This window comes from Xiphophorus couchianus, chromosome 14 (assembly GCF_001444195.1).
Source record: "Xiphophorus couchianus chromosome 14, X_couchianus-1.0, whole genome shotgun sequence".
NCBI classification, from domain to species: Eukaryota; Metazoa; Chordata; class Actinopteri; order Cyprinodontiformes; family Poeciliidae; genus Xiphophorus; species Xiphophorus couchianus.
In genome coordinates, this window is record NC_040241.1 from 263,297 (window position 1) to 288,952 (window position 25,656).

Consider the following 25,656-nt stretch of genomic DNA (forward strand, 5'->3'; position numbering starts at 1 on the left):
ACTGTTACATTTTGCAGAAGTACCAAAACACAGCAGATATGTCTGTCCGTTAAAGGAGTTTCCAGATAATGTACAGGCGTTTCCTGAGCTGTGACGAGCTGTGCAAAATGCCTGTCCATGCAGCTGTCTTAAGAGATTGCCATATATGGAATGCATTGCCTGTATTTGCCTATGCTGTTGTATTATCACAGTGATGACACGCCTATGCTCTGAAGAGAATGAATATTGAAGGTTTGCAAGCTCTCGTTGGACTTACCCTGAACAGCTAAGTCTGACATGCGTCTCTCCTGTTGCAAAAGACAAACCTTTGTGTCCTTTTGATCTTTTAAGAGTTTATTTTAAGAATAAACATAAAACATAGGAGGCCCCATTAATGGATTTTTCTTTTGTCTGGTAAAAAAAACTACAAGCCATTTCTCCCTGTAGTGCTAGACTCCATGCATTCATTTTGGCCCTATTTACCCAGACCTAGGTTTTTAGGCCAGAGTTCACTTCTTGGTCCACATTATAGAGTTTGATTCAGCATTCACACCTACATAAACAAACAGCTGACTTCAATTAATGTGAGAAATTTCTGTATCACAGAGCCACACTAGATCTTTGGCAAACCTGCAGCTCGGGAGCTCCCGAGGGTTGGTGCGAATGAACCCTTAAAATATGTTTAAAAAGTCATATTCGCTTTCAGCGTGACTGAACTGATGCTTTTTGTGTGTTTTGTTGTCTTATGATAAGCTGCGCAGCACTTTGACCAATTCTTGTTATTTTTAAATAAAAAGGTCTATTGTATCATTTAAGGTCTGAACAGCAGGGAGCGTGAAGGATGGTGGGAGTGGGCAGGCGGTGAGCCTGTCAGCTATACTAACTGGAGGAAGACCCCTTCTCACTCCAAAATGAAGAGAAACAGGAAGTGTGTGCTGGTGTGGAGGAACTCCAAGTGGCAAATTAGAGACTGCAAGAGGAGCAGAGCTCATCGCTTCGTGTGCTCAGTTAAACTTTGAGGACGACTTGGCGCAGCGAAATAAGCTGCTATTGATGCTCAGGACATAGCCCGTCACCGAGGACCACCGGGGTCTTTTTTATGGCCTACTTTTATGATTTTATGATTTATTGTAGCTCTAAAGCAACTTTAGAACACTGTACTTTATTTAACCAATGAAAGTATTCAAGTATTTAATGACTTTTGGTTTTCTGATGGTGTGAAAACAGTTGGAAATTTTTCCACACATACTGCAACAGAACATTTCATCTCTGAACATTTTTTATTCTTCATATTTTACTTTTATTGTGTATATATTCTTGACTTCATCCGAGTTTAATTATGTTCCCATAATTATGAACTGTAATTTAATGGTCAAATTCTTTGCTTTTGTTTCATTAAAATGGCCAAGTGAAAATAACTCAAATTGTACTTTGTACATATGAGCAGAATTTATAGAATTCCCACCAAATAGCACTTTTTAAAGTCTGTTTAATTGATTCTCGGTTGCTGTCCAAGCCCAGGCTGCGTTATTTAGATCAGGGCCAGTGGGTTTGAACCACACGGGTAAGCAGTAATGTGATTATCTCCATCATGTGATCTCCCAGCAGAGCATGAAAGAAACCCTGTTATACAGGCTGGGAGCCGTTCTTAAGCTTTCTCAGGCACTGAACAGATTCAGCATGTCATCCTCGCCTCGGTGAGTCCACACAAAACTGACAAAATATGTATCCATAGTGTACTTGATCTAAATTTAAAGCATTAGGTAACTGAAATAGTTTTTTGTGCCATAAATAAGACAAAAAAAATCAGGTTAATACATACTTTTAAATTATATTTTGTGCTAACTGATATTTGAATAATATTATTAACAACAGTACATCTAATCTAATCCTATGTCTTGAATAAGCCTGGACATCCTTAATGATCTGAATGTAAAGTAAATATTGTGAAGTCAAAGCTGCAAATGGATTTTCTAGATTTTTTCCTTTTTTCTTTGAGATACTGAAACTTGTTTTTGATTGAATATAAAAATAAATGCATATGAGCTTCTGGATGGTGATGCATTCTTCTGTTCTTAGATTTTAGAGTTATCAATATATTGGCTTCTGTTTCTCCACCTGCTTTTTAACACGTGACCACATGTACTCAGAGGAAGTTATGATCTGGGAAGATTCTTGAGCACAGTTTTGTGTTCTAATCTTTGATCAACTTTATTATCACTTCTACGTTGTTCCATTGTCCTTCATCATGCTGACAAATACACAGATCACCAGCTTATTCCTTGATAGTTTTGCTGCACTGATAAACTGGTGCCTGATTTCCTTACTTTTGGGATTTCAGCCAATACTTGCATGTGAAACTGATTTTCTCAGCTGGTTCGATGGATCTGCCCACCAGGTCACGTCTACACGTGCATGAATAACAAAAGCCACCTCACAGTTGCTAGAAGCAACTTTGTTGCCAAGCTGACTTTACACACAAAAAAACTGGTATCGGCCAACATCGGAATCAACAGGTCAGGCTTTATAAAGACCTTTTATACGTTTTTTGCAATTCCATGATTGTGGAGATTCAAACCCCACAACTAATGCATGATTCTAAGTTTATTGCAACTATCCTGCAAAAATGGTCAAAAACACTGGCTTTAACTGCCTGCTAGCTTAACTGGGGATGGCATTGTTTCATACTTCTACTACACTGCAACCTAGGATTTGTTATCTGATCAATATGAATAGTAACAAAAATCAAGCTATTTATGTTCTGAAGGTCTGTGCAGATCAGCTGCTAGGATTTTTACCAGCATCTTTAATCAGTCCCTCACTCAGAGCTCTATCACCATGCTTAAAGTCCTCCACCATCACACCACATTGACAAACGTGGAACAGCAAAGGAGCTATGTGAAACTGCTCTTCCTGAACTTCAGCTCATCTTTTAGCACCATCATTCGACTGGTGAGGAACCTGGAGGATCTGGGTCTCCCCCACAACATCTGCTGCTGGATCATGAACTTCCTGACAGACCGCTCCCAGAGGGTGAGAGTAGGAACCCATCTGTCCTCAGCCCTGAGCCCGCCACAAGGCTTTGTGCTAAGACCCCTAGTTTACACCTTCTACTCCCATGACTATAGCCCCACCCAAACAAACAAGACCATCATAAAGTTTACTGATGATACCACGGTGGTGGGGTTCATCTTTGGAGGAGATGAGATTATGTACAGAGTGGAGGTGGAATGACTATATGGTGCACCAACAACAACAACCTCCGTTTTAACACCTTCAAGTCGAAGGAACTGATTGTTGACTTTAGGGGGTATAAACCAGACATTCAGCCCAGAGTTATAAATGGGGAGAGAGTGGAGATGGTGCCAAATTTCAGTTTCCTGGACAGCTGTGTTTACATCTTACGCCATCTAGCCCAGCGCATGTCCGTGTTTGCATTGATAAAGTTTATGTATGTGTTCCTCAGTGGTGCGCCGATTGATCAGCGCATAGAAGGGCTGTAGTGCTCGCCTTGTAGTCATGGAGCATGCTGTTTTTATTATTTATTTTTTGCAGCTCTACAATGCTTTCAGACTGTGCCATATCAAATGCTTCGTCTATCTGGTAGTTGCTGTTATGCACTCAGGAAAACGTGTTCCTTAAAGCTCCAGCAACTAAAAGTGTTCTCTGTGGAGCTTACAAAATTAACAGTCAAGAAATGGAAAAGCTTGTTCTCTAAATTCCCATAAGTTGAGTCTCCTCGTATATTTCTCTGTATCCAGCAGTGGGATGTGCAGTGCAGCAGATTTAGCTCCTAATGCAGGGCCAGTCCAAGATTGCATGAGGCCTTGAGCACAATTTGATTTAGGGTCCCCTCAGTCTGCTAAGAACATCAGCACCACTAACAGCATTACAACATTGATTTAATGGAATATGGGAGAGGAGCTCTAGCTTAATTGTCCAACACTAAAGCAAGGTTTGAGGTAATTGTAAATTGCTGAGATAACAAATATGTATTCACAAATATATTTGTGAACATGCAGACAAATATATTTGTGAACAAACAAACCTCTGTTACCATAGCAACATCAAACTGTTGCTAACTAACTCAAGATTGTTCTTTGCACTTTTTACAAAGTAAATTTGCCAGCTCCTTAAAATCGTAAATTGAAATGTTAAATAATTTAAAATCTTTTAATCTATCCCTCCTGAAACCATTAAATCTAATTTAATAACATTGTCATTCTGACTAAACAAATGTTAAAATTCAATATCAATGGTCTGTGTTAAAATGTTAGAAATTATGAGGCCCTTGAAGATCTGAGGGCCTTAAGAAGCTGCCTAGTTAATTTATTTAGTTCAGTTCTAAATGTGTTTTTAGATTCACTGGCTAATTACATAATTGGGATTTAATAGATGTGAAAAGAAATTATATTTATTTTAACTGTATTTTTTGGTTTGTTTTTCTTAAGACTGTGTTTTAGCATTGCTAAGGTCTTCCAGTAACATAATTACCCAGTAATATTTTTACATTTCCTGCACGGTGTGCAGCTGGAAGGCCACCCTTGCGCCCCAACCACTAACCTTAGCAAGTTTTCAGGCGGAAACTGAGAAGTCCAAACAAATTATGGTGGTATATGTTTGAACTGTGTGCTATATGGATGTTCTGGTGTACTATTATTGTAATTTTTAATGTATTTATCTGCAATATTGTTCTTTCTGTCTGCAAAGCAAATTGACGCTAGGGGACAATAACGTTGATCTAATCTAATCTAGAATGTAGGTTCCACTTGTTTCTTCCAGCGCCTCAGCTTCTGCTTTTATTTAAGCGTCCAATATACCCATCGACTTTGATCTGCAAGATGCCTTTCCGTTTGTGTATTACTCTACCAAAGCACTTTCCGTAGTCTTCATATAATAATTATCTAAAGTAACAGATTTTTTTTTATTAATGTTTTTATTGTTTCAGAATACATATGTATATATAACCTCTTCTAACTCTCCTCACACCCTCTCAAAACAAAACAAATCATAAATAAAACAAAGTAAAACAAAACAACCAGCTCAGCTCATATCAAATCAATAAAAGCTTCACAGAAGATTAAATATCTTTGATGATAGTAGAAACAACCACAGTAAACAGAAGTAGTCACTCGTCAGTATTTTTCAGCAGTTCATTAAAGGAGTTTACTTGTCTCATTATTGCAGGAGAGGAAACAGTTCCAGGATTTAAAATAGAAGTACTTTATTCATCCCAGCATTTTTCAAGTCTTCTATGTCATAATATACTGTAGTTTGGCCAGCATTAGTTCATATGACGCTATTTCCAACATTAATTCCAACCAGCTTTTAACATTTGGAACAGTTGAAGATTTCCATAGTCTGAGGATTATTCTGGCAGCCATGACAGTCCCCACCTGCACCACAGTGCTTTGGTCTTTTAGTCTTGGTGACATGGGTATCACCACACCTATCCACTTTCCAATGTGTTGTAATGGGCTCTTTGCACCTCAGCTTCCGCGTTCGGGGAAAAGCGGCTCAATCATTTCCGATCTATTGAAAAAGGCTCTTTACACTCGGTATTTGCAGGGCTTGTCCAAGGTAACACTTAATGATGAACATTGATCCGAAGCCCTGACAAGTAAGCTGGAGAAAGGTTTTAAGATGTTCGCCTCGTTATACACAGATACCTAAAGCATAAGCTAAAAATGTGCTATATAAGTATCTAAACATTTTTCATCCATTCTAACGGACAATGTTTTTTACCTTATTTTCAAGTATATTACGTGCGTTTATTGTTGTTAGTGTCAGAGACCAAGTAACGGGGATTTTACGGTTCAGGCTTTTTGCTTCTGAAGCCTGAGGAACAACAAGCCCATAGCTTAACAGTAGAGCAGCTCTGGTGTCAGAGTTCTAGTTCAGCTGACGGTTCAGGTTCAAAGTTGTTGCTTTTAGAAAAACATAGCCGTGTTCCTTAAGGTCTCCGTGTTACTTCGCTTTATTAGTTTTGCATGTTTCTTGTGAAGCAGGACGGTGTTTACAGGCGGATCAGTTGCTCGGCTGTCTGGCTCTGGTCTGCTCTCTCCTTCCCATAAACTCTCTTTCAGGCTGAATACGGAAGTGATTCCATGGAAATAACACAGGAGGTTCCTTTACCTTCTGCTTTAGGCTGAGGAAGTTGATCCGGAGTGAAGTGAAGGCTGTAAACTTTGCTATGCGGCGTTAGCTTTAACTGGTAGCGACGAATATTTTGTCTTCTTAATGTCTTCTTAATTCAGGACCGCTTGGAAATCCATGAAAACTTAAAAGCCCATTATATTAGGAAGACAGCAATGTTCATAGTATTGTTTTATTTGCGTCTGAAATACGACTTTGTCTTTTCTAGCTGTCATGGTAACTCAAAGCGGAAAAAAGAGAGCCACATTTGCGCATATGGTTGTGATGTCAGCGCGGCAGGTGCAAAGAGCCCATACTGTTTTCCAGAATTGAGATATGCATTTACATTCCCAGATCGCATGTATAAAGGTTCCCGATTCCGTTTTGCATTTCCAGCATAAGTTGTTGGTGAGAAGACCCATTCTATGAAGGATGGATGGGGTGAAATAAAGTCTATGTACCATCTTATAGTGTGTAAATTTTCCTCTAGATACTTTAGTATATTTCCCATTATTTGACAGTATTCTCAACCATTCATCATCACCAAAGGAGGAAATCCAATTTCACTATTGGGAGGGACAGGGACAATTTAAGAGCAATTTTGAAGGGGTTGGCAAAGTCACAGTGAAATGTATCGTAAAACGTGGTTTAAAAGATTTTTAATGTGTTCAAGCTGCAAGACCAAAAATAACTAGTGAGTGGTAATGCACAAACATGTATTTCTCTCAGTAAGGAAAATGAGAAAAATAAAAGTCAAACTAAAATTTTAATGTTTAGATATGAGCTTGGTTCAGTGGCACAGATATAATCTCTGCTACACCTTTACAAAAATTTAAGGCTAATAAAAACAAGTTTTAATGAATAACTCCACTTGATAAAATTCCCCATAAATATTGATTTATTGTAGTGGCTCTCAATATAAATTATGTGTTATTTAAATTATAAGTTGCTTTATGTTTAAATCTTTTTTAGTTTTACCATGTCCTGGATGGCTGAGAATCTATAAGTTGGTAGAAATAGCAAAGATCTGGGAAGTATCATAACTTAAACTTAATGCTCAAAGCACCAGAGTTTTTATAGAAAAATATCCAGATTATTTTTGTGTGTGTGTCGTTTTAGAGATTCTATTTTGAAGATGTTAAGAAATAAAAGCATACATTTCTGTTTTTCTCTATCTCTCTGGCCTCGGCTCCCACACAGCGAGCTGTCAGCTAATTGTAGTACTTAGTCCCTCCCTTTTCAAACTCTTCTCTTTAACATAAGAGGTAAAGGGATAACTCTTATATAATTGAGATACAGTATTTGCTACGTTCAACAAAAAAGTTTGTCTATCAAAGCAATGTAGTCAGTTTTGCTGGTATTGATTCATCATGATTCAGCCAAAGTAATAAAATAATGAACTGCAGTCTGATTTTTACTGTTAATGTGTTTCTTCCTATTGAGCAGTGAAAGTAAGTGCTGCAGAACCACAGCCTCACTTCAGTGGCTCTGACGTTTACAGCACTGCTGTTGCTCCTGTAAACTTTGGACTGAACCAATGTTCTAACAATGGCGGAGGTGGACCTACAAATTCATTCTTATTTTTTTTCTTTGATGAATGGCAGATTTATTTCATTCTTTGTTTCTTTCGCCTTTTCATATTGATATTGTTTAAATACAAAGGTTTCATATGATTTTCTGGGGGAGGGACAATTCTAGACTTTTCAAAGATTGGGGGGTCCAGACCCTACTGACCCACCTGGGATTTCCGTCCATGGTCATCAATAAAAATGCAGCCAAGGTCTGCCAGACAATCCCCAGACTTTTACATACATCCTTTTGCATACTATTAAATAATTTATAAAATGTTTATGCCTTATATTTGATTCTACTTGAGCACATAAACTCCTGGATTATCCTTATGTATGAAATTGACTTTGGTAATACAGTCTCTAATTTGTAGGTATTTCCAGAAACTGTCTTTATTTATATTATTTTTGATCATGACATCTGAAAAAGACATAAAAACTCCATCTGTATACAAAACATTGACGATACGTATTCCCTTTATAAGCCATTGTTCCCAGTATGGATTAAACCACAATGAGGAATACAACTGTTTTAAATGTGACATCCCACATATTTTATGCATCTCTTTCCATACTAATTTAGAATGTGCTAATACCGGATTTGTGGGAAGAGGTTGTCTATTATCCATTTTACCATGGTAAAGGATATCTATTGGTCTGAAAGGGTTACAGTAACAGATTTGATATAATACCAAAACACATATCAATAAAATACAATGTAGGTTTGCATGTCATTCCTGTGCTCAATGATGAATGTTAACTATTCCATGTTCTGTTTCTTGTTGAGGCTGGTCATGGAGTGATCTTTCCAGAGGGAAGAAGCAGCAGAAGTTACAAAGTGGAGTTCTTATGTCATGGAGCTACAGACCGCAGCTGAGCACAAGCAGGTCAACCAAGCCTTGGGTTTCCACTGGCTTTCTTTTGCCTATCAGGGCCTGACAGAGATCCCATATGACAGCATACTGATGCAGACAGACACGCTCAAGGTGCTGGACCTGAGTTACAATATCTTGGATGAGTATCCTTTTCTGTTGATCTGTTCTCTGCTAGGACTTCTTCAGGGTGGAAGCGGAGTTAGCATTCCAGGTCAGGTCTTCACTGATGTAGCTGCCCAGGAAACTGACATTTTGCACCATCTCCACCCTCTCCCTATTTATAATGATGGGCTGAATGTTCTCATAAAGTTGACAATCAGTTCCTTCGACTTGAAGGTGTTAAAACAGAAATTGTTGTTGGTGCACCAGACAGACAGTCATTCCACTTCCACTCTGTATGCGGTTTCATCTCCTCCAGAGATCGGCCCCACCACCGTGGTATCATCCGCAAACTTTATGATGGTATTGTTCAGGGGAGCAGGGCTATAGTCATGGGAATAGAGAGTGCAGCGCAGAGGGCTTAGCACACAGCCTTGTGGAGAGCTGGTTCTCAGTGCTGAGGACAGGTGTTGTTGCTGCTGAATTCATCCTCAATCCTCTGCTTGTAGTTTGCCTTGGCGCAGCTATACAGGTCCCTGTGTCCGTACCTGTGTTAGATCCCTGTGGCTGAAAAGGGGATCTGCTATTTCTCTGTGTCTGCGCTGTTCCTCTCCCTCAGCAGTTCCTTGACCTCCTTGGATGGACAGATATAAGGATATAAGGATGGACGGATGGATAGATAGATTCCTGTTGTTGCAGATCAAATCAATTACATAGTCATTTCTGGTCTGCATGTGAACCGTGAATGATACCGTTACCTTGGTAAGAGTCTATCTGTGATTGACCACTATGATTGATGATTTTATGTTTTGCCAGCAGTTCATCACTTAGTGAACTATACTCTTAGAAATTTCTGTAAATTTACAGCAGAATTCTAGTAGTAACATTATATTATAAAATACGGTAGAATATTGTTTAATTTGATGTCTAATGTTGTTACAATCAAGATTGACGACTGGCAGTACACTACCGCAAAATAATTGTACAATACAGTATTTTTCCTAGGCAAGATATTTTACTTGTATTTGCATCTTAGAGAATCAGCATTTAAAGTCAATATTAAACAGAAAGAAAAAATTACTTTCTATAATCAATATTTTAGGGAATGAATCAAAATCTACAGAGCAAAATCAAAAGTGTTAGACTTCTAGTGTTGGATGTTAAAAATACAGTGTTAATTGAACACTAGTCTAATTAAAAGATAGGAGTGTTAGTTTTCCTACATAGTTGATGTTATTCCAACTCTGTAGTTGGAGGCTAGGCAGCTAGCTGAAGGCTACAGCTTCTCTCTTCTGGTCGTCAATATTCGTGGCCTTCGAAGGACCCCTCTTCCGTAGACCGGGCCATTTCTCAAGCCCTTGAAAGAGTAAGCTTGAAAGGATGCAAACCCTGAATTCGGACACAACTGTTGTAGTAGTCTGGAGCACTTTCGTTTTCAACTATTTTTTTGTTTGCATCTCTTTTTTGTTTGCTGCATATTATTTGAGGGTTTTTTTGATTGCATCTCTTTTTTATTGTATTTGTTTTTCTCGTGTTTGCTGCATGTTTGCACCTGTCGGCCACCGTAGTATTTGCGTTTACAGAAAACTACTTTAAAAAGTAATTACAGGATTTAAAATGTAAATTTTCAGTAAAATACTGGCAGCTACAGACGCCAGTATCCTACTGTAAATGCACAGTAGCTGTACCGTAATTTATTCTGACTGAAGGTAAATGGTAAAATAGATTTTACCGTTCTTTCATAGTATCAATACTGTGCTCGCTGTAATGGTAATGTACTGTCAAAATAAATAACGGTACAGCTACTGTGAAAGGACGGTAAAATATTGGCAGCTACAAACACCATTATTTTACCGTCCTTTCACAGTATCAATACTGTACTTACTTTAATGGTAATCTACTGTCAGAATAAATTACGGTACAGCTACTGTGCATTTACAGAAGAATACTGGCATCTGTAACTGCTGGTATTTTACTGTAAATTTACAGGATTATTTTTTAGATTGCAAGTGATGAACTTCTTTTTAGTGTTTTCTCCTTGACTCAATCTTTACTGGAACCCGGCTCTGTTGGGGCGGCTGGAGAAGCTCAGCACTCTGATTCTAGACTCCAACAACTACACATCTCATGTCAAGTTCCCCTACATGCCAAGCATCACCGCCATGTGCATCAACAAGAACAAGATCAATAACCTACCCGTGTTTGTGGAGGAAATTTGGCGAAAGTTCCCCAACATCAAGTTAGCCATTTTTTCAGGGTGTGCAGGCAGGTGAGGTGGAGCATCTTCTGTTCTCTGATGATTGTGTTCCCTTCCAACTCTAGGGTCCTCAGTATGATGAACAACGAGGCTGCACCTAGCTACTTCAATGGAGGAAGTCTGTCCCAATATATAGATTACCGGTGGGTTTTCCTTTTTTGTTCAGATTGTGGGCATTTGATAAATAACACGTGCTTTAAATAGCATGTTCAACAAACAATCTGCAAGAGAAGATCTATAAGTGACACCAAATGTTTAGCTACACCATAGAAAAACAACCTACAAGTTTCACCACTACAGAGAGCAACTATGTCATTCTGAAATCCATCTGACATAAAGTACAACATGTCAGATGCTCGGCGCTCAAACCAAGAGAACAACAGAAACATCAGGCTACTGGTCACTAATGATGAAAAAACCCAAAACACTTCAGAGCAATCGGATCACTTTGACACTTTATCAATTTCAACTGAGACCCTGGAGCAGCTAGCTCTTTCAGGCGGCTCCAATGTAAACCTTAACTATAAACGCCATACTGCTGTCTTTGCTCAAAAACGTGCTCAACCCGAAGCAGGGGCGCGGTAAAGGGGGGGAAAGTTAGGACAATTCCAAGGACCCCTGACTGACAGGAGGCCCTCCACAAAATAATTTTGTTTTTTTCTTCATAGAAATAGAAACAAAAATGGGGCCCTGTCAATTACAAATGATCAATTATTGTGTTCTTTAAATTGTTTTTATCAGTAAAAAATAAATGTTACCACTCAAAGACCAAAATGCACACCCATATTTGCACTGAGCCCCCCACCCCCTCCCGATTGGCATGAAATGGTTCGTTCCTGCTTGGTGCGCTTGACGGTGACGGTGTTCAGCAGCAGTCAGAGAAGACAAAAACCTGTGGCAGTTACTATGCTGCCAAGAAAAATAATAGTCAGATTTTTAAAAAGGGGAGAGAGAAAAAAGACCAGAGTGTCAATTTGTAGCCCAGTTTTTCTCCAAGAGAGGTGGTTAGACTGTGTGAGATTATCAACCATTTAGGATAGTTAGCTTAGCTACAGACTGTTTGCCTCCATTTCACTAGCATTTAAAGAAGGAGGGGAAAAATCTACCAACATATTCATATATTTAAGTTGTACCCAGTGGAGCAAAAAGTGGGTATGCACTGTATGTAATGCATAGGAGCGCTGCACTAGAAGGGGCGCCAAAACGATGTGGGGACATTTTTTTCTAGTCGGCATTTTCTGTATTTAACAGCTGTTTGAGCATGCATGACATGATCAGTAATAGAGGAACGGCACTAATTATCAGACAGAATGGATCAGGAGAGGAACACTGCGAACCTAGAAGAACCATATATCAGAGTCTCTCCATCCTTCAATCTCCTGAAACCAAAAAATATAAACGGCAATTTAAAGAACAAATCATACTGATTTATTGGTAAATAAATAAATATTGTGAAGATAAATCTTTTTTTTTCTACATTAGTTTGTTAGGGCTTTCTATGTAGGAAAATGTTGATATCTTTTATAAATACAGTGTTTTGTGGTCAATGTTATTTCACTATTATTTTATTAACATGGGTTGCCAGTTTGGATAACCTGACTTCCTATCAAGCTATAAGAATGAAGGACACACATTCTTATAACAAAATGCCTCAGACCTGCAGCCCATAGGCAGTTCTAGCGGCTGGCGGAAGTGGCTCTTTGGCTCACTTATATATTAAATGATAAAATATTGGCCTATTTTTTGTTTCATTCCTTTTAAATTGCTTTCTAGGCTGCAATTTATCCACACATCAGGAAACAATAATAACATTAGGGAGGCAACAAAAACAGCTAATTTATAACATAACAAAAACAGCTCTGACCCCGATATCAGAATAATCCCTCCTCCCTGTCTCAGTGAAAGAGGTGAGCAACACTGTGTTCAGTGACAAGCTAGTTAGCATCCTTCCAGGGAGTCTATGTAGATTTTTCCTGTCTCGCTGCTCTTTTTACAATTACACAGTAAAACAATATATTTATTAGTGACATAAATTCAAACAATCTTTATAAAAACAGCCTCTTGTCAGTCCAGATAGTCCTGCCTTAACTTGCATTTAAATTACAGATATCTGTTGCCACCTCCCTCCTGACCCGTCCCCTCCTAAGTGAAATTAAAGCTGCAATATGCAACTTTTATTAACAAAAGTACACATTTGTTAAGACTGTCAATAAATTGAGAGATTATCTGAGAATAATTTAATTCCTCTGCCTTCTCCCAGTGCTCTCTAGAAACAACCAATCAGAGGCAGGAGGTGGATTTTAGCGCTGTAAATCACAATCTTTAGCCGTCAGTAGTAGGTCAGGGAGGAGCTGGAGGAGATTCATGTTTTCACAGATTATCTGCCTCATAACAAACTGTCATGACAGGAAAGCAAGGCAGTTGCATGTGTTTAAAATTGTGCCGCTTTTTATGGGTCAAATAGACTCAAAAAATTGTAACAGCAGGGGGCCCAATTAAATTTTTTGTCATGGGGCCCAAGTTTCCTGGCAGCGCCCCTGACCGTCCAAAGCGCGACTATAACTCAGCCTTCAGTCCCTGACATCACCGCTGTACCACCGACAAGGGAGAAAAGGAGATGTAAGCTAGATGGCTGGGCTGATACAATTTACAATCAGTCTACAGTTAACTCAAACTTTGTGAATAATGTCATAGTTGCTACCTGTAACTAGTCCTGCTCCTTCGCTGGGCTGGAAGTTTTGACGGGTCTGAATTGCTGCCAACAAAAAAGTCTGGTTCATCTCCAAGGCGAGGAGCAAAATATGCGTCCAGTTTTTGGCTTTTCCTTGCTCTCCTTTTTCCATCATTTTCACTTTGCCTCTCCTTGGAGCTCCACTCATGTTAACTTAGTCTGTGGAAATGCTCTAGCTAGTTTTCCATCTCACTGAAAAAAATAACTCTTTGGATTAACATAAAAAAATCATGGAAAGGATTTCCACATGATTACTTTGCTTTATTTCAGCACCATGTAATTCTGTTACTCCATTTTAAAGCAAATGTGTTAGTTCAACTTAATTTATTAAGGTTATTCCAATTTAAAGCAAATGTGTTGGCTCAACTTAAATTTTTAAGGTTGATTCAACTTATTTACTACTGTATATTTGGACCCAATATAGTAAATTTGCTAACATTGCAAATTAGTTAGCCAGCCCAAGTAGTTTGCAATGTTTTGGACCAAATAATTGACTTTTCTTGATTAAAATGAATGCAACTTTAGTTGAAACCAACTTATTTTACAGTGGTACCTTCACATTACTTAATTAAGTTGATCCAACTCATGAAAATTAAGTTAGCTCAACAAACATGCTTCATGCTGAAAGAAAGCTATTTAATCGTGTGGAAATCCTTTCCATGATTTAATTATGTTATTTCAAAGACATTTTTTTAAGTGCAATTAAATTAAGTGTTTTAAGACAGGACTGGGTGAAAGGGTAGAAAGAAAACTCAACAATTAGAAAAGGTACAACAGAACTGTATTTTCAAAATTGTTATCCATTTTCTTTTACATGTGCAGTGCAGGCACATTACTACAAAAGGTATTAACTCTTGCCATATGACAACCCATTTGAACATGCATTTAAGCTAGTTTAAATTAATAGTTTAAACAAAACCTTCAAAGTCAGTGTTTAATTAGTAACAAGAAATTTCAAAATAGCTCAGCCTACCACACACTGTAAAACAAGTCACTGTAGAATTTACAGTAACTTACTGGCAGCAGGGTTGCCAGCCAGTTACTGTAATTTTTACGATAAAGAAATTACAGTAACTTTACAGTAGCCTTACTGTAATTCTATTACAATTTGACTGTGATTTTATTACAGTTTTTTCTGTCATTGCTATATTACTGTAATTTGATTAGTGTTACTGTAATTTCTTTAAAACAGCACAGTAATTATATAACATGGTTACTGTGATTTCATCACATTTTTATCATAATAAAATTACAGTAGTCCTGTAGTAGAATTACAAAAAGTTGTCATTTTACAGTAGTTCATAAAACTGCACTTTGCTAGCTTTTAAAAGTTTAAATGTGAACTTGCAACTTAATTTACCAAACTCTCAAAAAATGTTTCATTTTTTTAATTTAAAAAACATACATGTATATTTTAAAATCACTTGATTTTATTGTCAATTTAAATCTGACAAACTGAAGCAAAACAAAATATAGTATTTTGCAACAGCAATATTTGCTTGCTACACAGAAGTCAAAGTATTGCAACCAAAGTGAAAAATGCTCAGATCTAAAAACATAACTGATACATTTACAATCATGATAATATGGCATTGAATACAATTAATTAAATAATCTTTACTAAAACAAAAGTACCCAAATGTCAAAGTTTCCTAACTGCATTTATGTCAGGTAAAGACAGACAGGATGAAAAGGAAAGACACTCTCTGACCTTCCTTCATTGTAGCTGTCCTCCGGTCTGTCTATTAGAAATGGACAGGACAGATACAGGGACAGGCAGAGAAAATGACAGACAGGGAGAAAGATAAAGTAAGAGAACTGATTGTGTGTAAAAGTGTAATTTTACCATTTTAAAATTTCCACTAGTTCATGAAGGAGGAGAATGGAGACATACAGGTTCACTGTTGTCCTAGTGTTTTGCATAAGTCGTCTTGTTGGTTGATGTCACTTTTGCATTTGCAGCTTTTGTTCCACTTTCTGGGTTGAGGCCTATGAATCGCCTAGAAATAGATGGGGGACCATTTAAAATTACCCTTTTGTTTTTAAGTACATATTACATTTTTAGATTAGATGTCTGTGAATTACCAAATATGTTTTGTAAAGGCATTACTAAAAATAGTTCTCATAGTTCTCACCTATGAAACAATACTCTAGGTGGCAAAAGGAGTTGCTGGACCCGCTTGTGCCCTTGATGCTGTTTCCTGAAAAATAACAATGCTCAGTGATATTAGTTTTAATTTTTACTTAATACTCAGGTACACAGAGACATTTCCATAGACAGATACATTCCTCTGTCTCTATCCATATACTATGTTTGCAGACAGAGACACCTTCTGTAACGTCTGTGCCTCTATCTGTAAACCTAAGGTTGGCAGATACAGTGAGATGGCAATATCTCACTATGTCATCCATTAGTCTATGGACAGAAGGATGAAAGTTACAGTGAGACACAGACAATTGGAGTATCTGGGTGGTGAGAGGGGTGAGGGGTCGGTCTTGTCACCCCCACAAGATGCTGCCCTGGGCGGTTGCCCATAGCTGAATCTGGCACTAGCTGATTAATCACAATTAATCACTATGCCTGACTTTGTAAGCTTGAAATATAAATATGCACACAGCTGTGCAAACCCCTCTTGCTGTACTCCAACAATTTAAAATCCAAGCAATGGACCTTACCAGAGGGGCCGCTTTTCATTGGCTGATGCCCATTCTACGTGGTCACGTGCGGGCCGTCTCACAAACACACGCTTCCCGTTAGCCAAGTACAGCATAATGGCAGAACTGATACAACTTGTACACCCTGAAGCCTGTCTGCTACACAGTCTTACGTTAGCTAAACAGATCAATATGCAATGTGTCTGTATCTGACATTCACTAAAGATTTTATTTGAGCAGAAAAGTCTTTGGACTAAACTGTTACTCATGTTAGCCACTCTAGCACCAAGTACAGCTAGTCAATCAATCATTGCTGTGTTCAGGGAAGCACTGATTAATAATCGAGAAATAAATATCAAGCCTGGAAACTTGATATCGTAACGGACTGAATGTTATGTTTTTAACGTAATCTTTGGCGGGGCGCAGGCGGTTGCCACGGTAACAGGTGTGCTTAAGCTACAAAGAGAGAGAGAGTAAAAAGGTACGAGTGGTTTTGAGTTGATCACCTGTTCGGGTTATTTTACCTTTGTTTAACTTTGCTGTGGCGCATTACAGCTGCTGTAGTTTCTAAACGTTGGACTAATTACCTCGTTCGTTTGTGAGTTTGCGTCATTCACAACCCAACACAAGAAAGTTGAAACTGTTCAACTCTTGTTGCTGTCAGCTGTCGCGGAAAAAGTATTTCGCTGTTCGTAGCTCCCTGTGTGTAACATGTTGCTGTGAACTAGATAACACTCCGGAGAGAGGCGCTGATGTCAAACTAGAAGGTTTGATTGATCTGCGTTATGTAATATTAACACCTTGAAATGTTCAGGTTAATCGCGTCCGCTAACGCGTTAACGTTGACAGTCCTATGTGCGAGAGAAAATATATTTTTAAAAAAACAGTTGAGACATCCTACCCTCAAACAACTTCCACAAAAAGACCAGAATATAGCCATCTCTCTATATATAGCCATTAGGTGACCTAAAAAGCACATAATGTTAGCTAAGAAATAACCGAAGTTAACTTTAGCAAACAAGCGAGAGTAGCTCAATAATATATTTTCGTACACAAACACAAAACTGCAATATAATGTTTTTTTAAAAAGTACTTACCCGGTGAAAGTCATTGTTGGCCCCACCGTGTAGCCCTTGAACGTTCGCCTCCAGCCGGTAAAAATCCCACAATTCAACTGTACATTACAAATTTACAGTACAGGTGTAAATTTCCGCACGTGATCCAGCGGTCCAATCATGTCCCATGTACTTTCCATACGCATTTCAGATCACAATAAAAAGCTGCATTTTCAAAACCCAGCCATCTTACTGTATTTTCATGCTGTAGTTTTTACAGACATTTGTTACAGTGCAGTTCTTCAGTGCCAATAGTACCCTGCAGAGAAGAACAAATATCTATAGTTTAATGTGTAACTAAAACCACCTTGAAGTTTTTCCAGGCACAAAACAGTTATGTCATGTGATCATCCATAATTTTGCTAGCATCTCGCATGATCTCCTGATGTCGCTAGACCCTCTTCAGCGGGAGCTCAATCTGACTAAATTGAATCACGTTATCGCAGCTTGAATACATTTGTTTATCTGACATGATTTTATCACGTTTGCCTTTGAAACATAAAATTATTTTGTTTAAATGGGTTTTTTTTGCAAATGCAATGACCACCTCAATTCAATTTTTTGACACAAGTATGGAACAAGCAGAAAATGGTGCAAATGGTAGAGAAACGCCTCTCCTTGGGCTGCCACCTTATCGTGGTGGAGGGGTTTGAGTGCCCCAATGATCCTAGGAGCTATGCTGTCTGGGGCTTCATGCCCCTGGTAGGGTCACCCAAGGCAGACAGGTCCTAGGTGAGGGACCAGACAAAGCGCAGCCCAAAGACCCCAATGATGAATGGCACCATTGGACTTCGTGTTCCCTCGCCCGGACGCGGGTCACCGGGGCCCCACTCTGGAGCCAGGCCTGGAGGGGGGGCACGATGGCGAGCACCTGGTGGCCGGGCTTTTACTCATGGAGCCCGAAGAGGAAACATGGACCCCCCCTCCCTTGGGCCCACCACCCGTGAGAGGGGCCAAAGGGGTTGGGTGCATTGTGTGATGGGTGGCGGCCGAGGGAGGGGACCCTGGCAGTCCGATCCTCGGTTGCAGAAGCTGGCTCTTGGGACGTGGAATGTCACCTCTCTGGTGGGGAAGGAGCCAGAGCTAGTGTGTGAGGTCGAGAGGTTCCGGCTAGAAATAGTCGGTCTCACCTCAACACATGGCTCTGGTTCTTGAACCAGTCTTCTTGAGAGGGGCTGGACATACTTCCACTCTGGAGTTGCCCAAGGTGAGAGGCGTCGGGCAGGAGTGGGCATACTTGTTGCTCCCCATCTCGGCGCCTGTACGTTGGGGTTTACCCCGGTGAATGAGAGGGTAGCCTCCCCCCGCCTACGGGTGGAGGGACGGGTCCTGACTGTCGTTTGTGCTTATGGGCTGAACGACAATTCAGATTACCCAGAGCTGAGTCAAAAAGCGAAGCTCTCGATTTACCAGTCGATCTACGTTCCCACCCTCATCTATGGTCATGAGCTTTGGGTCATGACCGATAGAACGAGATCGCAGATAGAAGCGACCAAAATGGGTTTTCTCTGTAGGGTGTCTGGGCTCTCCCTTAGAGATAGGGTGAGAAGCTCAGTCATTCAGGAGGGACTCAGAGTAGAGCCGCTGCTCCTTCACATCGAGAGGAGCCAGTTGAGGTGGATCGGGCATCTGGTCAGGATGCCTCCTGGACGCCTCCCTGGTGAGGTGTTCCGGGCACATCCCACCGGAAGGAGGCCCCGGGGAAGACCCAGGACACGCTGGAGGGACTATGTCTCTCGGCTGGCCTGTGAACGCCTCGGGAAGAGCTGGAAGAAGTGGCCGGGGAGAGGGAAGTCTGGGCCTCCCTTCTGAAGCTGCTACCCCCGCGACCCGACCCTGGATAAGCGGAAGAAGATGGATGGATGGATAGATGGATGGTAGAGAAACGCTGATTAATTGCCAGCTAGCCATCACTTCATGTGATGTTAGCCACTGAATGAGTACATCAATTACATAAACGTGTCCAAACATAGCAACATCATGCATATATACACTCAACAAAAATATAAATGCAACACTTTTGTTTTTGCTCCCATTTTTCATGAGATGGACTCAAAGATCTAAAATTCATTCCAGATAAACGATATTACCATTTCTTTCAAATGTTGTCCACAAATCTGTCTAAATGTTTGATAGTGAGCACTTCTGCTTTGCTGAGATAATCCACCCCACCTAATAGGTGTGCCACATCAAGATGCTGATCTGACATCATGATTAGTGCACAGGTGTACCTTATACTGCCCACAATAAAAGGCCACTCTGAAATGCGCAGTTTTGTCTCATAGCAAAATGCCACAGATGTCGCAAGCATTGAGGGAGCGTGCAATTGGCATGCTGACAGCAGGAATGTCAACCAGATCTGTTGCTTGTTCATTGAATGTTCATTTCTCCACCATAAGCCGAAAACAGTAACACATAAATGACTTACCTAATTTTCTTGGGAAATATTTCATCTGCTTCTTCCTCTTTGGTCAAACAGGGATTTCTTTCTCTCATGGCTGGTCCTCATTAGCACCGTCCACACCTGTAGCATGTCTTCATTAGCCACATTTGTCCACCTCACTCCCCACCTTGTGTCCTTAGGCTAAAATGGGTCTTCATATAGCTAAAGTTGCCAAAACAAAGAAAACAAGCACATCACATGTTGCAAAGTAATGCACATAAAAGATAACGTTGACTAACATATTAGGTTTTAATTTTTGCAGTCACATAAATGGAGCTTACAGAGTCAGGGGGATCACCTGTGACACCAGTGAGAGGAATAAACTGTTTTACAATGGGTTTTTTGCGAAGAGCAGGTGTAGTCATTCTAAAGTCCTCACTAATGAATGACTGAAACATCCACCCCAGTGTCAAGAAAAGCATGTACTTACAATGTCCTCAAAAATAACTGACATATCTCTTCTCTACATCAGTCAAACCTGTAACGTCACTAGTAACTATGTCATGGTAGGTATCATTGTCTGTCTGGGCTAGGGAGAAGTCAGTGGCAATTTACCCTCATTGTCATCTACTTGTAGTTTACCTGAGCTTGGTTTGGACGTGAAGGAGATCAGAAATGTACTCGCCCCGGGCTGGGAGAGTGATTATGGCGGTCACTTTCATAGCGGTTAGGAGAGTGGCCACGACTAGTGTAACCTCTGGTTGAAGAGCTGTAGCCCTGTGTGTAGCGTTCAGACGATCCAGATCAGGTACATAAACCCCGTTGGGTTGTGTTCATCCTTTGCATATGAACTGGAACTGTGGTGAGGTATGTTTTGGTCATTTGATGAGTCTCTGTGTCGTGGAGAAGACCCATAGTATCCATCTGATGAATATCGGTCACCCTGGCGTCCGCCTGGAGTGGAGCTCCGATGACTACATCCAGACAACAGCTCATGGTTGGCTCTGTATGTTTCTGAGGGTTTTTTGGCTTCAAGAAAGCATGTTTCATAACATTTGATAATTAAAACTTCTCAGTGTTTGGCATTATCTAGCATAATGTTTTTACATCAGGCTACATGGCACCTACATCAATATATCAATGAGCTACTCTACGCTGTAGTTGGCAATATATATTCGTTTTCTGCTGATAATTTATGTATCTAAAACAAGCAGTATTTTTGCATCAACTTATAAGTTATGTGAAACTTTTCTAATTAAAATAGTTTGAGGGCACAGAATCAGTCCAGTACCAATCCTCATTTTCAGGGGAGAAAGACTCACCTGGTATAAATTAAATTTTTAGCTATTGGAGAATTTAATTTAATCAAAGAATGTCTTGAATATGTGTGTGTGTGTTCCATCTTAAGTTGGGCTGCACAGATAGCAGTTTTCTGGCCAATCACCAATCTTTAAAAAGCCTGACCTAGCAATTTTGATTTTGGCAGATACTAATTTGTTTCTGTCTGAAATGTGCTAAATATAGCAAGAAAGTCACTGAGTTAGCTACAGTGGGGTAAATATTGTTAACTGCAAACATGCTGATATGACCTGGTGGGCCGGTCTGTCAGTCAACTTTTCACTGTAGAGCAGAAGAGGCTGATTTTTAAACTTTTGCTGAGGTAGATAATATCGGTGGATAAGATTGGCTTCACATGTAAGCATCGGCCAATCACCAATCCCCCAAAGTTAAGGAAATTGGTGCAGATAAATCAGCCAATAAATGTCATTTCATTCTATATGCATATAGAATATAATGTAAACATTACTATCAGAGATGCAATAATTTTAGCAGGTGTGTGAATGATCTAATAATCGGACTGCTGATTGCAGCCAGTTCACATTATTAACAGAATTAGAGGGCTCCAAAACCAAATTTTGATTAGGGCCCCATGGAGGCTTGGGCCAGCCCTGTATTTCAGCTACTGTTTCATGCAGGACACAGCTTCAAGAAATCCTGCTGCATTCCTAAATACACTAACAAACTCTGAACTAAAACAATTAAGTTTAGTTTTCATTTTCCTTTTGTTCTCTTCCTCTTTTGCTATTTAAGTTCCAGGGGTCCTCACTCCTCTTTTGTTCTTTGTTCTTCCCACCCTCTCAACCAATCAGAACTCCAAAATTATTAATCATTCATTTAAAAACCCAACCATTGAGAGAGAAAAAACTATTTTGGCTGCCATTTAATTTCCCTTTGGGATCAATAATGTATTTTGTAATTTGAATTGTTTCACATATGGAGTTTTCTCTCACTACATTTCTAACAAACTATCTTAGCAAAGCAAATGAAGAGCCCTCTCCTGGACAGATTACTCTAGCAAAGCTCAAATCAGAAATAACTGTCAGAAATATCTTGCCTAACTTTTCAGAAAATGGTCAAATAAAGGTTTTCCCAGTTATTATAAATTTCAGCAGGGCTACAGTAACACCTACCCTGAAGTCCTGACTCGTCTTCCAATGTAATTTTATACCATTTCCCATCTTTCCACATTATAAAAGATGCATTGGCAGCTAAACATCTTGTCCATGTTGGATTGTTATTGTACCTGTGGTGTTTTCCCCCACAGACTTTACGTAATCAGTCAGATCCCAGGCCTGGAAATTCTGGACGATACAGAGGTTCTGGAGAAGGAGAGAGTTCAAGCCAGGAAAACCTACAGGCTGCAGCAGAGCAGTCTCAGCAGCAGGAAGAAGAAGGACGAGTCATCCAGGAAACACACACACATGCAGAGGAAGGTCAATACCATCATCAGACAATAACTTCAACCCTTTGACAATGTTATGATAATCAATTCATTTTTGTTAGTACTGATTCTGCCAACATTTATAACCATGTCCCATGACCCTGCACCATAATATTAAAGGTAGCAATCATCTCCAAACACTTGTACATTCTGTTTATTTGTCTCCAACTGTCTCACTAATGAATGCCAAGAGGAAGCTATAAAGACGCTAACTTCAGGAGAAAAATATATACAGTAGGTGCTGCTGCTTGACAGAACAGTCAGCTGCTGTTTGGCATCTCTTGTATTTTTACCAATGCCTGTCATGCCCTCAAAGAAGTCAAACAGGGTAGTTAAAGCTGCAGTATGTAACTTTCTTGAAGACATATTATTTTCATATTTGTTAAAAATCTCATTATCTTGAAAGTAGAATATGAGAGAGATAATCTGTGAAAAAATCAAGTTCCTCTGCTTCTTTCCTTAGCCTAGTGGTTCCCAAAGTGTGGGGTGCTCCCCCTCTAGGGGTGTGGTGCTATTGCAAGGTAGACACGGGAAGAAAAAAAAAAAAGACAGTTACACAAAAGTGTTTCACTGTAAAGATGGTTTGTAGTGTGTTTTGTTGCAACCTGAAGTGTGAAATAAACTTCAGTGGAGTTTGAAAACAAAATATGTGTATAGATTTATGTCTGGTTGAATGATGTGTGTGCCCAGTTGATTTTGTTTTCTTTTTTTGGGGGGGGGGCGGATTTTATTATAATCCATAGGGGGTGCTCAGAAAATATTTGGGAACCACTGGGGGGTGGAGGGAACAGAAGAAAATCTTTGGGAACCACTGCCTTAGCCCCTAATAGCATTTAGAAAAATACTCGCTCCCAAATCAAAACATAAAAATCAGTCATTCACAACCGTGTACGCATAGCTTACTGCCACACAGAGCACGTGTGCACCCGTTGCTCGAGCTGTAGCTAGCGGTGTGTTGCTGTTGTTATGCTAATGGCAGAGAAACAAATCAATTTTAAATGAAATAAAAAATACTCCTCCTTGGCTGTTATAGTGGAGTACTTTTCTAAATGCTATTTGGGGCTCATGGAAGAGACAGAGAGACTTGATTTTTTTCACAGATTAATTCTCTCATATTCTACTTTCGGGATATAATGAGATTTTTAACAAATATGAAGGTAATATATCTTCTAAAAAGTTACATATTGCTGCTTTAAGGTTGGTGTTTATAATGGGACAAAATGTTAAAAGTGCTGGAGGTACAAATACTTTAGCATGGCTCCTGATATATTATTTCTTTGTCTAGAGGTAAAAACGGATTGCTTCATGTTATTGAGGAACTGTGCAACCTGCACCACCAGTAAACATAGAATCTGGGCCACGAGTGCAACACAAGGCCTGTATGTTCTAAGTTTAGCTATTTCTATCCTGTTGTTTGGCCTGTTGACTCATGCCAGCTTCACACAACAGGGTTTATTCAGATAGAAGGCAGTTTTCTACAATCTTCAGTGGAGCTTCTCCTCTTGCTCTTTGTTACCTGCAGCTCAGTTCCTTCCTCCACAGGATTCTTTGTGAGTCACCTCTCTCAGCCGTCCTCTGTTTCTAAAGATCTGGCTGTGTCTGCACAGCTTTGATGCAGTCTTTCCCCAAACACAAGTGTTTCCAAGCAGATGCTGAGCACAAGAATTGTAACAGAGGAACAAGCATATGAAGATCCTGCTAGATTAAATGTTTGGCTCTTCAACAGGTCATCAGAAAACTATAGTTTCTAACAAGCTGCACTGCCTCAATGTTGCAGAGTTATCAGAAGAATACATGTAGCTCTAAAGTTTTGGTGCCAATTGATTCTACACACATCCCAACCTGGACCAGCTTGTCATGTCATGCACTGGGTCACTCAGTGATTATTAAGTTTCATGAACGAATTAGGATACTCTATTAAAATATTTCACAGTAAAGAAATGATCCCACATGAATGTTTTTCATTTCTAGAATAGAAAGTGATTTACTCAGAGGTAAACACCAACATTTGTCCAAAATTTTACTCAGAAAACAGTAGACATCATCAGACTTGTGTATTCAGTAGGGATTGATATCACTATATGATATTAATATTGATTATTGCGCATAACAAAGTTCATGATTTAATTATAGAGCTCTATAATTAAGAGCTCTATAGTTAAATCATAAACTCTAGAGTCATGAACTCTAGAGACAACCATCACACCAACACCCACAACACTCTAGAGCAGGGGCAAAGGCACCATATAGGGGGGAAATGTTATGACAATTTCAAGGGCCCCTGACCGACAGGAGGCCCTCCGCAATTTTTTATTTTTTATTTCATAGAAATTAAAGTAAAATTGGGTCCTGTCAATTACAAAATTTACCATATTGTGTTTTCTAAAATAGTTTTAGCAGTAGAAATTAAATGTTACCCCTCCCAGACCAAAAAGCACGCATTTGCCTTGAACTCTTGCTCTGTACTATGCTGTAGCTAGCAATAACAATAAGTTGTTTCTCCACCATTAGCACATTTAGTAGTGAGTGAATGAGGTTGATGACAGCACTAAGATCCTCCTCCTTGGTTCTGATTGGTTGTTTTAGGCCAGAACGTTGCATTAGTTTAAACAGTAATAGTAGTTCAGGGAGGCAGTGGAGGAGATTGATTGTTTTCACAGATTATCTGTCTCATAAGAAACTGTCACAACGTGGTGCCAGCTTTAACAAATATGGATAAAACATATTTTTTATTAAAGTTATATATTGTGAACTGCTGCATGTAAAATTCCTGAGCAGTAAATATTGTGCTTGTATCAGTATTGGACCAAAGAAAGCAAGGCAGTTGCAATCCTTTAAAATTGTGAGACTTTTGATAGGTCAGATAGACTCAAGATATTGTAACAGCAGCTGCGTGGGGGGGCAATTTAATTTTTTGTCATGGGGCCCAAGATTCCTGGAGGCGCCCCTGAGCAGGGGTGTCAAACTCCAGTCCTCAAGGGCCGGTGTTCTGCAACTTTTAGATGTGCCTCTGAATAGAATAATTAGGTCATTAGCAAGACTCTGGAGAACTTATCTACACAAGGAGGAGGTAATTA

At 39.5% G+C, this 25,656-nt stretch overlaps 2 protein-coding genes and 1 long non-coding RNA gene across 8 annotated transcripts in view; 2 read left to right on the top strand and 1 right to left on the bottom strand.

The window, feature by feature from the left end:
• Positions 1-2,033, top strand: part of frem1a (Fras1 related extracellular matrix 1a) — a 70,156-nt gene extending 68,123 nt beyond the window's left edge. For all 4 annotated transcript variants that reach the window (XM_028037341.1, XM_028037342.1, XM_028037346.1 and 1 more), the window contains one exon: positions 796-2,033. In XM_028037341.1, coding sequence (XP_027893142.1) covers positions 796-998 — 203 coding nt within the window. In that variant the 3' untranslated portion in view covers positions 999-2,033. The remainder of the gene's footprint in view (positions 1-795) is intronic.
• LOC114156827 (leucine-rich melanocyte differentiation-associated protein) lies at positions 1,573-23,126 on the top strand. 2 transcript variants are annotated; one of them, XM_028037348.1, is made up of 5 exons: positions 1,573-1,676; positions 8,470-8,700; positions 10,713-10,895; positions 10,979-11,056; positions 22,403-23,126. In XM_028037348.1, exons 2-5 carry the CDS (start codon positions 8,537-8,539, stop codon positions 22,593-22,595), a joined length of 618 nt encoding a protein of 205 aa, XP_027893149.1. In that variant the 5' UTR covers positions 1,573-1,676; positions 8,470-8,536; the 3' UTR covers positions 22,596-23,126. The 2 variants fall into 2 exon arrangements, with proteins under 2 accessions (XP_027893149.1, XP_027893150.1); XM_028037349.1 differs by lacking the exon at positions 10,979-11,056 and having other exon boundaries at positions 10,713-10,925.
• Positions 12,590-17,419, bottom strand: LOC114156828 (uncharacterized). 2 transcript variants are annotated; one of them, XR_003598023.1, is made up of 3 exons: positions 15,780-16,339; positions 15,539-15,644; positions 12,590-15,386 (listed from the first exon to the last, which is right to left on the bottom strand). It is a non-coding gene; the product is annotated as an uncharacterized LOC114156828 (long non-coding RNA). The 2 variants fall into 2 exon arrangements; XR_003598024.1 differs by lacking the exon at positions 12,590-15,386 and adding an exon at positions 17,397-17,419 and having other exon boundaries at positions 15,564-15,644; positions 15,780-15,845.
• Positions 23,127-25,656: the final 2,530 nt, after the last annotated feature.

Bases quoted from the DNA above. Each gene is read 5' to 3' on its own strand.
- LOC114156827 (XM_028037348.1), top strand. From the start codon at position 8,537: ATGGAGCTACAGACCGCAGCTGAGCACAAGCAGGTCAACCAAGCCTTG. The intron at 8,701-10,712 runs GTATCCTTTTCT...CAATCTTTACTG, and splicing joins AGTTACAATATCTTGGATGA to GAACCCGGCTCTGTTGGGGC. The intron at 11,057-22,402 runs GTGGGTTTTCCT...TTTCCCCCACAG, and splicing joins TCCCAATATATAGATTACCG to ACTTTACGTAATCAGTCAGA.